This window comes from Phaethon aethereus (genome assembly GCF_964289735.1).
Source record: "Phaethon aethereus genome assembly, chromosome: 3".
Taxonomy (NCBI): Eukaryota; Metazoa; Chordata; class Aves; order Phaethontiformes; family Phaethontidae; genus Phaethon; species Phaethon aethereus.
Window position 1 is genome coordinate 82,359,517 of NC_138576.1, and position 12,628 is coordinate 82,372,144.

The 12,628-nt window shown below is 41.3% G+C and overlaps 1 protein-coding gene across 1 annotated transcript; it reads right to left on the reverse strand.

Annotated features, from left to right (window-relative positions):
- Positions 1-5,392: 5,392 nt before the first annotated feature.
- Positions 5,393-11,952, reverse strand: PSMB1 (proteasome 20S subunit beta 1; the record flags this gene model as incomplete). Its single annotated transcript, XM_081998468.1, has 6 exons — positions 5,393-5,578; positions 6,946-7,052; positions 8,667-8,796; positions 9,228-9,309; positions 10,716-10,823; positions 11,852-11,952. 6 exons carry the CDS (start codon positions 11,950-11,952, stop codon positions 5,393-5,395), a joined length of 714 nt encoding a protein of 237 aa, XP_081854594.1.
- Between the last annotated feature and the right edge of the window lie 676 nt (positions 11,953-12,628).

Consider the following 12,628-nt stretch of genomic DNA (forward strand, 5'->3'; position numbering starts at 1 on the left):
AAAACCAAGCAACGGAAATATCTAAATTGCAGGGAATTCAGGTCTCAGGTAAGCCAAAAGCACTCTACCCCAACCGTGAAGTATCTATAAGGCTGCAGTACAACTTGCAATCTTCCACATCTTTCTCTTCCTCAGTAAAATGGGAATCCTGTTTTTTAACTTTCCTTTTATGGTTCTTTGATCTAAAGTGCAAAGGCCTGGCTGAATTTTTGGTATTGTGACTACTCTCTTGCCAGTACCCCTTCCATGTGTGTCGTGTGCCAAAGAATATTAACTACTGCAGGCTACAGTGAAGTCCACTCCTACCCTGACTTGAACCTGTGAAATGTACACTGAAGTTGAACTTTGCCAGCAACTGTTAGGAAAAGGGCCAAAAACAGCCTAACAGGAAAGATACTGAGGATTTTTTTGTTTGTTATTCTGCTAAACCATGTTTTTGTAATTATGAATACTTTGTTGAAATTGCTTAGAAAAGGAAGTGCACATAAAATGCCCCATGCAATTAAACTAACTACATATTAGAGTTGAAAGAATATAAGACTGGTCTCACTCTGTTGCACTCACACAGACAAAACCCCTTCTCAAAAGGAATTTGGCTTGAGAAGGCAGATCTGGAGACAAATCTTAGTTAACTTCAGGCCCAATGTGCCATATTGGCTGGCTTACGACTGCCCCAAATGGCCTAAAAGCAAAGGACATTCACACTAAACAAAAGCAAAGGCGGAAAGAAAGAGAAAGAGGACTCTGAAAGCTGTCATTTCCAAATCCCTTCTGCTCAAAGTTGGTTCCTGACTCTGGATCAGGAACCCTGAACAAGGCAGCAACCACTCTATGCTCTTAAAACTACCTTCTACTAGACTGGGGAGAAACAAGACTACTTTATTTTGCTGCTTTCATCATTCCCCACATGCCACTTCTCCCCAAGCTTAGGTTGGTTAGTGAAAACCTGAATCACTAAACTGACATCACTCACCAAGGTAGCTTTCTCTTGCTTTTCAGCATAGATGATTATGGGGTATCAAAAAAAAAGTTTTTCAAGTGTGGGAAATTACAACTTTGTCCCCTAAGTAAATAAATAATGTAAAGGCGTTAAGTTGTAGAACCACTTCAAAATGCTATACTTCAACTATTGTTTTATAATTTCCATTGAAATGGTTGTCTCTAGGAAATGGCAATAAAATAGAAGCAGCCTACTTGTGACTCCCATCACACTGAGGCATATGTAGTGCTACAGGCTTATCTCACTGTAAAAGGAAAAATGTCACCCTAGAATGAGAAAGCGCAGTATTTGGTTTATAGAAAAACATTTCATGATCCAGCCTTAAGAAAGTCTTGGTTTTAGTTAAAGGAAAATTAAACTTATCCTTGACTGATATAGTGAATGATATAGTGAACTAAAGTTTTAGAAGCATATATGCAATATATATACATGTCCTGTCAAGCACTTTCACTTTCCATAGTAACAAGCCCCCTCCTCTGTACACAAAATGGCTTTCATGCATAAACAATATTGCTGAAAACATGTCCAAAAGTAAAGCAAGGTCTATTTTATTACAAACCCAGTTTTTAAGGCCCATTCTGACCTTGTAACAATATGCTGCCATTTGGTTGAGATCAAAATAAAGCCTCGCATCTCCTCAATAAACAGTACTGCAAAGCACATTATAGTGGGAAACTGCTAAAGTATGCATGACTGTTTTTACCCGCCCCGTGTGTAATTGTGTTGAAGCCTGTGATAGCAACTAACTATTGCCATCTTAAGGTGGCCCTTAGTATCGCTGCAGACGAAGTGGAGCTAGCTCTTGCTGCCGCTGTGCGCTACCCTTGTTACACACCCGGTCACTTGCGAGTGCTTGAACAAGGTGGTTAGAAGTGCTCGCTCCAAGACGAGTCAAATCCTGCAGTTCAGCTCTCTTTTGAAATATGCATGTAACTTGTTTAATATTAAGAAAAAGTGCTGAAAGATAAACATTTTCCCTCTCCCTCCTTTCTCTTACATAAAATTGTATTAAAGATATCTAATCCCTGGCCAAGTAGGTCCAAGTAGGTCTGCCAGAACCAGACCTCTGCTTCTAGCAGCTGTTAAGTGGTATTGTATTTGTTTTGCCTAGCTGTACCTCTCTCTATAGCCTACCTGCCAAGACAGTTCTGTAACCAGATAGTGCTCCAAGTACTTCATAAACTATTAATTTACATTGTAGACATGGTGCAAGATGACTACTGACCTGATTTATAGGTAGGAAATACAAGGAACTAAGGAGAGCTGCAGACAGTCAGGGCATTCCTACCTTCCAGCCCGAGGTGACAATGGTCTTTGTTTGCAAACCAAGCTAAGTAGCTTGGTGAATTAAAAAACCCCCTCATGGTGCCTTTTATCTGTAAGGCACACCTGACATCTGTACTTTTTGAATGTGTTTGGTTTAATTCTAATGAGCAAGCAAGTAACTTGTAGCTGAGCAGCCTGTGAACATTTTTCTACTCACCTATTTCTGTCACTCCTGCAGCTCCTGCCTCTGAGCACGAGCACTGATGGCATCAGGGCAGTGCATAACCAGGAAGCTAGAAACAAACTGGGAACAAACCTTCCCACATCACTGCTTCCAAACCCATCCACACAGGGAATGAATGTAGTGCTACTTTCTTCTGTAAAAGAATTTTTCAGTCCAATGGGCCTATGAAAAAGCTTCTGTCCCCTGCTGGTTCTTCAGCCAGACGGACCCTGCAGGGAAATGGAAAACTTAAAAGGATACAAAATGGCTATCTATCTCATCTGCAGGAGTTGGTGCTACATCCAACAGGATAGCACTGACCCACTGTGGCAGGAAAACTTGCATCCCCAGTCCCTGCTATTGCGTCTCTTCTGAGATTGCAAGTGAGACCTGAACACTCTAATCACCTCGTATTTATCCTGAAAGAACTTACAGAGGCAGGTCTAGATACCTTAAACTAAACCAAGCAATTCCTAGTATCTGTTCGACATGCATTTATTTTAGATGTAAGCTGTACCCTTAAATACAAAAGCACCCAAACTTAACATGAAAATTTAAAAACCAATTGAATCAGTCCAGCTCTCCTACACATTTAGCATTCTGTAAGAACATTAAATTCATTCGGGTACAAATTAAACAGTTCCCCTTCCCTTCGCTGTTTAGATCTTGCACATTGCAAACAGGCCTGTCCCAAAGGCATGTTGACTTCTTATCCTCAGCTGCTTTTCACTGCAACTTCAATACTATTCAGTTTCACTAGAGTTCAACAACTTTGCATAAAGCTGTAATAATCTATTGTGAAACACTTGAGTAATTCAACATAAATATGATATCAAAGATAGCCAAGCTTAAAATTCTTTAACTGAATTTTATAGAAGTAATAGAGCATGTATTTAATTCGGTGTTGCTGATTTGTGCTTTAAACAGACACAAGCTTTCTGTTCTCGGAATTATTTTGCACATTGCTTGCTCAGCACAGAACAGCTAGTCATACATACAACTAACCTTGCCCATTTAAGATTATTTTGCAAATAATGTTAAACATCCCGTTAAGTTACCTAACGTGCCTCAAAGTTCCGACTTGGGTGACCAAGTGACTTCAGCCCCACTGTTACTCAGCCTGGGTTGCGGTGCTCCTTCCTTAGCACCGAACTACCCAGGAATGCGGTGTTCCCTCCTTACGCTGCCCAACAGTGGCACCCAGCGGTCCACTGTTTCCATGATCACTTTGGGAAATGCCTGCTGTTTGAGTTCCCGCTCATTGATTTCCTAAACAAAGCTAGAGTAAGCTTAAATGCACTGGCAGTTTGACTCGTTGAGGTTCAAAAAGGTACCCACTATTTGAACTGTCTAGAAAGCCTAAGACTACCATCACTGGTGAAGACTAGCCAGAGCTAGGAAAAATGCACAGCCCCCGAAATGCTGCATTGAGGGCAGTCAGTCACCGCCCCCACAGGGGACAAGGTTACTGTAGGGTCAAACACATCAGCAAAATTGTTCTTAGAAAACCCAAGTATGTTACCTCAAGCAACAAGACAGATCTTTTAAATCATTGAGGTGCTGGAGGCTGTCCAAAGAAGGGCAACGAAGCTGAAGAAGGGGCTAGAGTACAAGTTGTATGAGGAGCGGCTGAGGGAACTGGGGTTTACTTCGGGGAAAAGGGGTTTGAGGGGAGACCTTATTGCTCTCTACAACTACCTGAAAGGAGGCTGTAGCAAGGTGCGTGTTGGTCTCTTTCCCCAGGTAACAAGTGATAGGATGACAGGAAATGGCCTCAAGTTGCACCAGGGGAGGTTTAGATTGCACATTGGGAAAAACTCCTTCACCAAAAGGGTTGTCAAGCATTGGAACGGGCTGCCCAGGGAGGTGGTTAAGTCACCATCCCTGGAGGTATTTAGAAGACGTATAGATGTGGTGCTCAGGGACATGGTTTAGGGGTGGACTTGGCAGTGTGAGGTTAATGGTTATACTCAATCCTAAAGGTCTTTTCCAACCTAAATGATTCTGGATGTCCTTTTCTAACTACCTAAAAACTGTGAAAGGATTCCAGGGCAAGATTATTTTGCCCTTGATGATGCAGCTCTGCTTTCTGAAGGTCCTACTACTCAAGCCAATTTCCAGGAGTGCAATACAGCACATCAGACAAACAGTCTACACTTGATGGAATTTCCCAAGAATCAAAAGTAGTAGTGGGGCTGACAAACCCTCCAGACATTAACAAGCATTCAGGAATCTCCATGCGAAGTTAATTTCCATCAGTAGCCAGAAAAATATGATGCTTCAGATTTTGGACATTAACCAAATAGAAACTTGTAGAGGTAAGCCCAGATGTAGAGTCCAGGACTAAACTCTGGAAGATGCCATTTAACATTTTTCCCTGTTAAGCAGAGAAACTGGTTTCAGATGACTCCTATTTATATAGTCTCTGTAAATAAATACAGAGAGGTCAAATGCCAAGACGGCATGTCAGAAAGATAGAGAATATGGGAAAAGCAAGATATGAAGTGCAGAGAAGGCAGCACAAACACAACAAATGCTTTTCTCACTAAACCAAGGCTAAACTGAAAGTATTATCAGAAGAGTCTGTGAACCTAATTTAATAAGTTTACATTCCTCCATGTTGTAGCATAAGAGATTTGCAAGAAGGGGATTAACACTGGAACTGGATTGATCAACAGATTAAGATGAGATGAACCAAACTGACTCTTCACACTTAGCTTCATCTTTACCATGAACTGCTCTGGTAAAGAGAGTTTTCTAAGAAATGCTATCACTTCCAAGAAAGACAGAAAATATTCAGCATTACAGTAGTCGAACCCCCTGAAAAAAATTTAATAAGACAAATGTCTTCTTAATACAGGTAAATTGTACATGATAGATTACATGCTTATTAGTGAACTGAATTAGTCTTTTCGTAACTGGACAGTTTCCTCTTTAATTCCATCTTTTGTGACAATGCAAATCTTAAGTGCATCCCCAGTGTACACGTCTCTCTCAGCAGCAGAAATAAAGACATCTTTAACCAGCTGTAAAGCCTTTTCCAGGGTCAGAGGTACATGTTCCACATTTTGCATGTTCTTGAAGCCAATCTAAGGAAAGATGAAAATGCATTTTAAAAGGAAGTAGGTTCCATCTAGCACTAGAATGAGTAGATTTAGACAACTTAAAAATAAGAAATGGTTGGTCTTAGAAACCCAAACCTGACAAAAGTATTCCTCCACACAGTGTATAGCTGCATGATCAGAACTTTGTAAATGCTGATCCTCTTACAAAAGTAACTAGAAGCAGGTCCAGTTAAAGCAGGCATCGCTCCTCCCGCCCATTCAGCATATACAAGATCGCAATGAATATTCAGATCGGAACTGATCTAATTTTTCAGAAACTTCTCACTGGGTTAGCAGTACCAGAACTGCACACAAGCCTTTTCTCTAGTCATTCTGTAGTTCAGAACATTTCTTAAAAGAGAATGTTCCCAAATACACCTTGAAGTGAAAAATAACAATCCATATCGGAGCATAATTGCTCCTATTAAATAGAGTATCTTAGCTAATAAACCGAAGTGTCCACTTAAGCATCAGAACTGGAAAAGGAGGGAGAAGAGTCACTTTGCCTCAAACTTATAAGCGATAAAAAGCAACTTATGACAACTTTGTTTCTGCAGAAGATATTTTAGTTTCTTTGGTCAATGAAGTTCAAAACTAAGTCAAAGTTGAGAACTGGAGTGTTTTAAAAAAAAGATTCTATTCCTTTCTCAGCTGATAGTAAGAGCTAAGAGTGCTTACTGCTTTTTTACGCACAAAAGTTGTGTTGACATCAGGCTCAATTGACTAAATAGTACCAACACCAATATCCAAGAATGACTAAAACATGCTTTGGTATTTCTGTCATTCAACAATTAACAGCTTCAATTAAATATGACAATATTCTTCAAGGATTTTTAGACAGATTTAATTGAGTAAGTTCCCAGCAGTTTTATGTAAGAACATTCTTAGAGAACAGTGAATGACTTGTACAAAACTTAAGAATTTTATACAACTGCATCTTAAATGATAAAATGTATTATATACACCTACTAATTCTATCTTCTTAATTTAATATTATTTCATGCTAAGTAACAGGCATATTTACATTATCAGCCAGGGGAAAACCAGCTTCTATGGGAAATAAAATTTCCCAATTAAAACATTTAACTGTATTTTAAACAGGCAGTCCACAATTTGTAGCATATTAAAAACATGAACAGATTCTAAAGCAACACACTGATTTCTCCTGAGAAGATAGAGCCCCACAGTTTGTAAGTGTGTGGATTAGCAGTCCTATCTGTAATACATTTTAAGTAATATTCCCCAAAAGTAAAGCTACATTAATTTGAATGTCACAGGTGTTTACTGAGATCATAAAAAGAAAAAAACCAAACACAAACCAAAACCCAACAAAACAGAGAGAACTATTTTACCTGATTATCAAGCAAGGGCTGCAGCATGGCACTTGCTGATCCACCTGCTTTGAACGAATCTCTCTGGTACGAGCCTACTGGATCAAAGCTATATACTGCTCCCTTCCCTAAAAAAAAAAAAAAAAAAAAAAAAAGAAAAGAAAGAAGGAAGTATGTAATCACAGTCCAGAAAAATTCTCACTACTGCTAAGGATTTACATGAGAAATTAGCGCTCTCCATAACCAGTCTTGGGAGCACCACAAATCCCAGCAAATCTTTACCTAATAATAACGCAGAACGTTCAGATGATGCTTTGTACAGTAGGCTCACTAGGGTTGTGGCCTGGCACTATATGCAAGGTTATCATCAACATTTAAGCTATAAGCATGCTCTAGCAGGTGTTTTCTGCAGTACTTACCACAGAAAAAGTGCTGATGCAGAATAATCAAAGCAGAAGAATGTGCTAGAGCACAGTGCTGCACAAAGAGCTCTGCTGGTTCTAAAGCTAGCAGATACAGGCAGTTTAGCCATCATTCTTGAATGATGTATTTTGACTCTTGAACTACCTCCAGAGAGCATGCTTGGATGCGCCTGCACTGCCTTACTGGAACCAGGGATGATGCTCTGGCCTCTTACGCACTTCCCTCTGGAGTCAGGCCACGTTGTGCAGAGCTTATTAGCTTGCGCCAACATCAGAGAAGCAGCCTCACTGTAGCTTTGAGGCATCAGGATTTGATGAGGGCGTGCTGCTCCAAAAGCAGCACCTGGCCAAGCTCATCCTTTCTGTTCAGACAGGCCACACCCGAGTTAATCAACTGGCCAGCACACTTGGCAGCACAGCACAGGTAGCTGAGCAGCCCTGATAAAGCCATCAGAGATCCAGAAAGTAACACTAAACCAAAACAAATCACACTTGCTGGACCCAAATTAAGCCCATACATGCAAACCTGTACTCTGATTCTTATCGATTGCTACAGCACCCTCATAATCTGAGATTTACCATCACGCAGGGCAGACTAATCCCTTTCCAGACATATCGTAGACATGTCTTAGCAAGACTGGGAAAGCCGCATAACTTCATGGTAATAACAAACTGCAGGGAATGGTTGAAATTATCCAAACAAGACCACCTCTGAGCTCCTGCTCAAAGCCAGAGAACACAGTATTTTAGCAACCCAACCAAATCATTGGACAAGAGCCCAGTACATCCTGGAAGGGCTGTACGTTAAACTACAGTTTCCATGTAGAAGTCATGATTTTCATTAGAAGTTAGTTAACATTTAAAAATCTCTTTGTAGAAACCTGTCTCTGGAGTAAATCTTCATAGTTAATAACCTGGACCACACTCACAGGCCCAAGTAAAATATGTACAATTTTACTGCTAATGTCTCCTTTAAAGACAAAATTAAGAAATCCAGCAAAGCTGTTATAAAGGGTTCCAGCCTAAAGTATGAGTGATAAGTAATGGTAGCAGATTTCACTTGTAATCAAATAATTGTAACATATTTTTCAGACTTGCAAACCTTCAGAAATGGAAGATCAAGTTAGTAGCAGAACTATGAAACAAGTCAGATGTGTAATACGCATTTGACCTGTGTACGTCCCATAATGCCTAAAGGTAGGTGTTAGGAATAGGAACACAAGCTTTGCCATTTCATCAGTATACCTGAGATGTAAAAGGATAGCTATTCACCCTCAGAAATTTAACCTCTATTTATCTCTTTGTTGTTTAAAGTCTTACCTTCTTCATCAAGTCCACCAATTATGTTGTAAACATAGTAAGGAAAGAAGCGTCGAGAATACAGAATTGTAGACAGCATTGCTGCAATAGCCCCCGTAGTCATGGTCTTGTTATTGGAATGCTTGTACATCTGCAAGTGGTACGGAACATCCAAGAAGAAAGTCAAACACTAAATTTTACATTCAATCACAATTACATTTTCTGTAACCTCACTACAGAATAATCCGATGCTAAGCAAGATTAACTATCATGATTACTGAAAACACACTGGTGTAAAAGGCCTTCTTACAAGCCAAAAATTAACACTTCTGCAAATTTTGCAAAGAATAGATGACTCCTCTTTAATATTATCATCTCCAGCTCTTCCAGTCTTTAAATTTGTGACACTACGCTTAGTGAGAACATGGCATCAATTTCCCCTCCTGATCTTTCACTAGCAATACAGTTATGATATAAACACTTGAAGAAGAACAGCAAAAATTGTATTTAAAACATATATTATTGGTCTCTAAGATGACACTAAGAATGTATGTTTCTAAATACAGTAAGATAGTTAGCTACCTTTAATCTTGCTTCAATAATTTTAGTAAGGGTAAGGCAGTCACCATGGAAACCACTGCATCCAATGACTGTTTGTTCTGTTCTGTAAAACATAAAATTTTTGTGTGGTTTTAGATTTAGTATAAACTACACCACTTTCTTACACAGTAGATTATTATGAAAACACCAAATGTACTTTCAGTTTCTCTAATGCTATCAAAAACAATTGCCTAAAATGTAATAACAGATATTTTGTGTATAAAAAGTAACTGCAACCTACATCTTGGACAGGACTCACTTCCACAGCAAGACTGACAAAAAGAAAATTCTTAATTTCTTCATGCACCCCTAGCTCTAGCTATTACCATTCAGTTTTGCTAGAGGACCTGTTTTGAGATGGGGAGCCTGTTACGTCGTATCACTTAGCCCAGTTTTATTCCATCTGGGCAGCGGACTGCCTTAAGATTGTAAGGTGGTTATGTAATGTTTATGCTGTCAGTAGTTTTCTGTGTCAGCACAGCAGAAGTTACCTGGCTGCGGATGCACTGTAGAAGGCTAGTTCTTTGCTCAGTTTCAAAACGCTTCATGAACACTAGCTACAGGAATGCACATTTGAAATTCAAATTCTAGTAAATTGCTGAGAGTCTACAAACATTCACATACTTACAGACTAACAGAAAGTAGTCATTCAGAAAACAATTTAAATGCAGTCTTCTCTCAGCCTGTCACTAGAATTACAGAGAGCCATCACGCGATATGCAAATTGTACCACAGTAACTTCCATTTGGACAGTATCAGAGAGCCAATGATATAGTAAGGAGTTAGCCAGGAGAAACATAAGATCATATGATCTTGTGTCATCAATTAAAAAAAAAAAACCAAAACCCCAAAAATTTGTTTACATAGCTGATGGCATCCTACTAGGTAAGTAGCTGCTACAGTCAAAAGAATGTAAACAATATGTATTTTTAAACCAAGGAGATGCTATCTAGGTAAGTCAAGATAAGCGTAAAATGAGCACAAAAAGTTCAGTGATGAAACTACTGACAGGTTTACCTCTCCTAAAACACTTCATCCAAGTGCCAGATGGTTAACTAGAGAGACGCAGTACAACTGGCAGCAGTGGGCACACTTGCGTACCAGCACCAGGTGTCCCGACAAAGCAGAATGAGTTAGCACAGGATTAAGTTTTTGTTAAAAGACAGCAGTTCTTCTGATTATCCAGCCAAAAAATCACCTAGCTTACATTAAGCCTTGTATCATGCTAAAAACATTCTGTTATGGGCTAACTTCAAGAGCATGCAACAAGAAATCTAGATCTATTTACAACATCGCATCACATTTTGCATTACAGCAAGAGTCAACATGACTCCAAAATCAATTTTGTTACTATCCTTTTTTTCGGAGAATTCTGCTGAAAGAAAGTGACAGAACATTCCAGGCAGGTGACATGCTCAGGAATACAAAAGATCTTTCATCTGTTTCAACTCTTACAAGATCTGGACTTACAGTTTGTAGCATTTTGGACTGTCCCGGCAGTGAATTGCATAACCTTCACTCAGTCGTGTGTCAGAGGCAACGATAGAAAAGTCTTCTCCAGCAATCGCCAACACAGTCCTTAAAGAAGAGTATTCATATAATCATGACTTTTAGCACAAATATTTTCTTAGGCAACAGAGGAACAGACTAGATAGTAGTTCTATATCCAGACTCATGTTTTATCAAGCATCTTACACTCCTTGCTGTTTCCCACTATGCACATCCCTACATATGACACAAGATTGGAAGAAGAAGATACTAGACATACTGAAGAAAATACATGTACATGATTCTCTGACTAAAAACTGTATGGAAACTTGGTAAAACAGAGTTTCTATACAATGCAAGAACCAGAATCAATGGACTAGCCATTTTATATGCATGCTAATGAAAGATTCACGCTTCTTAAATAGTTTAGATCTCCAAGCAAAAACACTCCAGCCAAGTACTAAGCATCAGTATTATACTTAAGTTATATTTTTTTTTAATCTGACATTATCCTATGTTATTTACTTCCAAATAACTAGTTTTGTGATTGACACATGTGTGCTACCATTAAGTAACACACAAATGTCCTTTAGAAAGCAGTTAGGCATTATAAAAAAAGTCTAAATAACACTATCCTGGCCAAATCCTGTCATCAACTCAGAGCAAGTGTCTGTAAAAGATCACCTAGCATCAGTTATGACAAGGTAGCTTCTAACCCCTTACAGGTTTAAAAGCTGGTAATATGACCATTAAATGGGTTTCCTGAGCCTCTATAAAGAAACAACCCTGCCGGGCACGGAAGGTGCTTATTTTGACCCGTAAAAGCTCAGGTACCCCAAGTGTGCCAAAAGCCACACAGACATGCAAGAACACCCCGAAAAGCTGCACGGACCGGCGGGACGCTCATCCCAGGACAAGGCCGGGCCCGGCTCTCCTCCATGCTGCCCCCCTTTCTCCACTGAGGCGCCCGCAAGGGGAGACACAAAGCCTGACAGGGTGCCGGAGGGAGGCAAGACTAAGATGAGAAAGACCCAGCCCCACCGCCACTCTCCTCAGGGCCCCTTCCGCCAGGAAGAAGGTGCCTCAGCCCGCCCCACACCCTGCCTGCGACTCCTCACCCTCCATTAAAGGTGTAGGGAGAGAAGCGGTACTGCACGGGCGCGCCGAGCTCGTAGCCCTTCTCAGGCCTGGAGTCCGCATAACCAGCGGTGGACAACATCCCGACGGCCCAGCTCACTGCTGTCTCACGGCAAAATGGCGGCACCGGAGCCGGAAGTGGCGATACACCACTCTAGGAGGGTAGCGGCGACCTCGTCTCGTCTCGTCTGCTCCGGAGGACGCCCGGCTCCGGGCGGTGGGGGTACCCCGCAGCACTTGGGCTTTCACCGGCCCTCTCCCCTTCTACCGCTCCCCACCCGCTGCGGGCTCTGTACGTGCCTGTCCCCGCAGGGTCCTTCCCAGCCTGGGCTTAGCAGGTCCCTCCAGGCACAGCACCGGCGCCTGTTTTTGCCCCGTCCAAGCGCTATTAGCCCCCGTCCTCTGAGTGCTTGAAAGGAAGCACTTGTGCTTGGAAAGCAGTGGGATAGCAGGTGGATAGCAGCTGTGGTGAGGTGATCAGCGGGCACCTTGCGTTTGGGCAGGTGGGAAGCAGGATGGCTCCTGCTCTGGAAAAGGAGGGAACACCTTGAGAATCACTGTGAAGAGTAAGCGTCAGGAAGCACGCAGCGTGCTTGGGGTGGGTCATGGGATGCCGAGCCATGTGGCGGTGGCACGAAGAGAAACAAGCGGGCAGGGCTGGGGTAGAGCGTGGAGAGGTGCCAGGGGAGAAGGATGAGGGAGCAGGGAGTTGCAGGGGATGTGTGCAGTCCTCTAGAGGAGAAGCGTGCCCCTCTGCC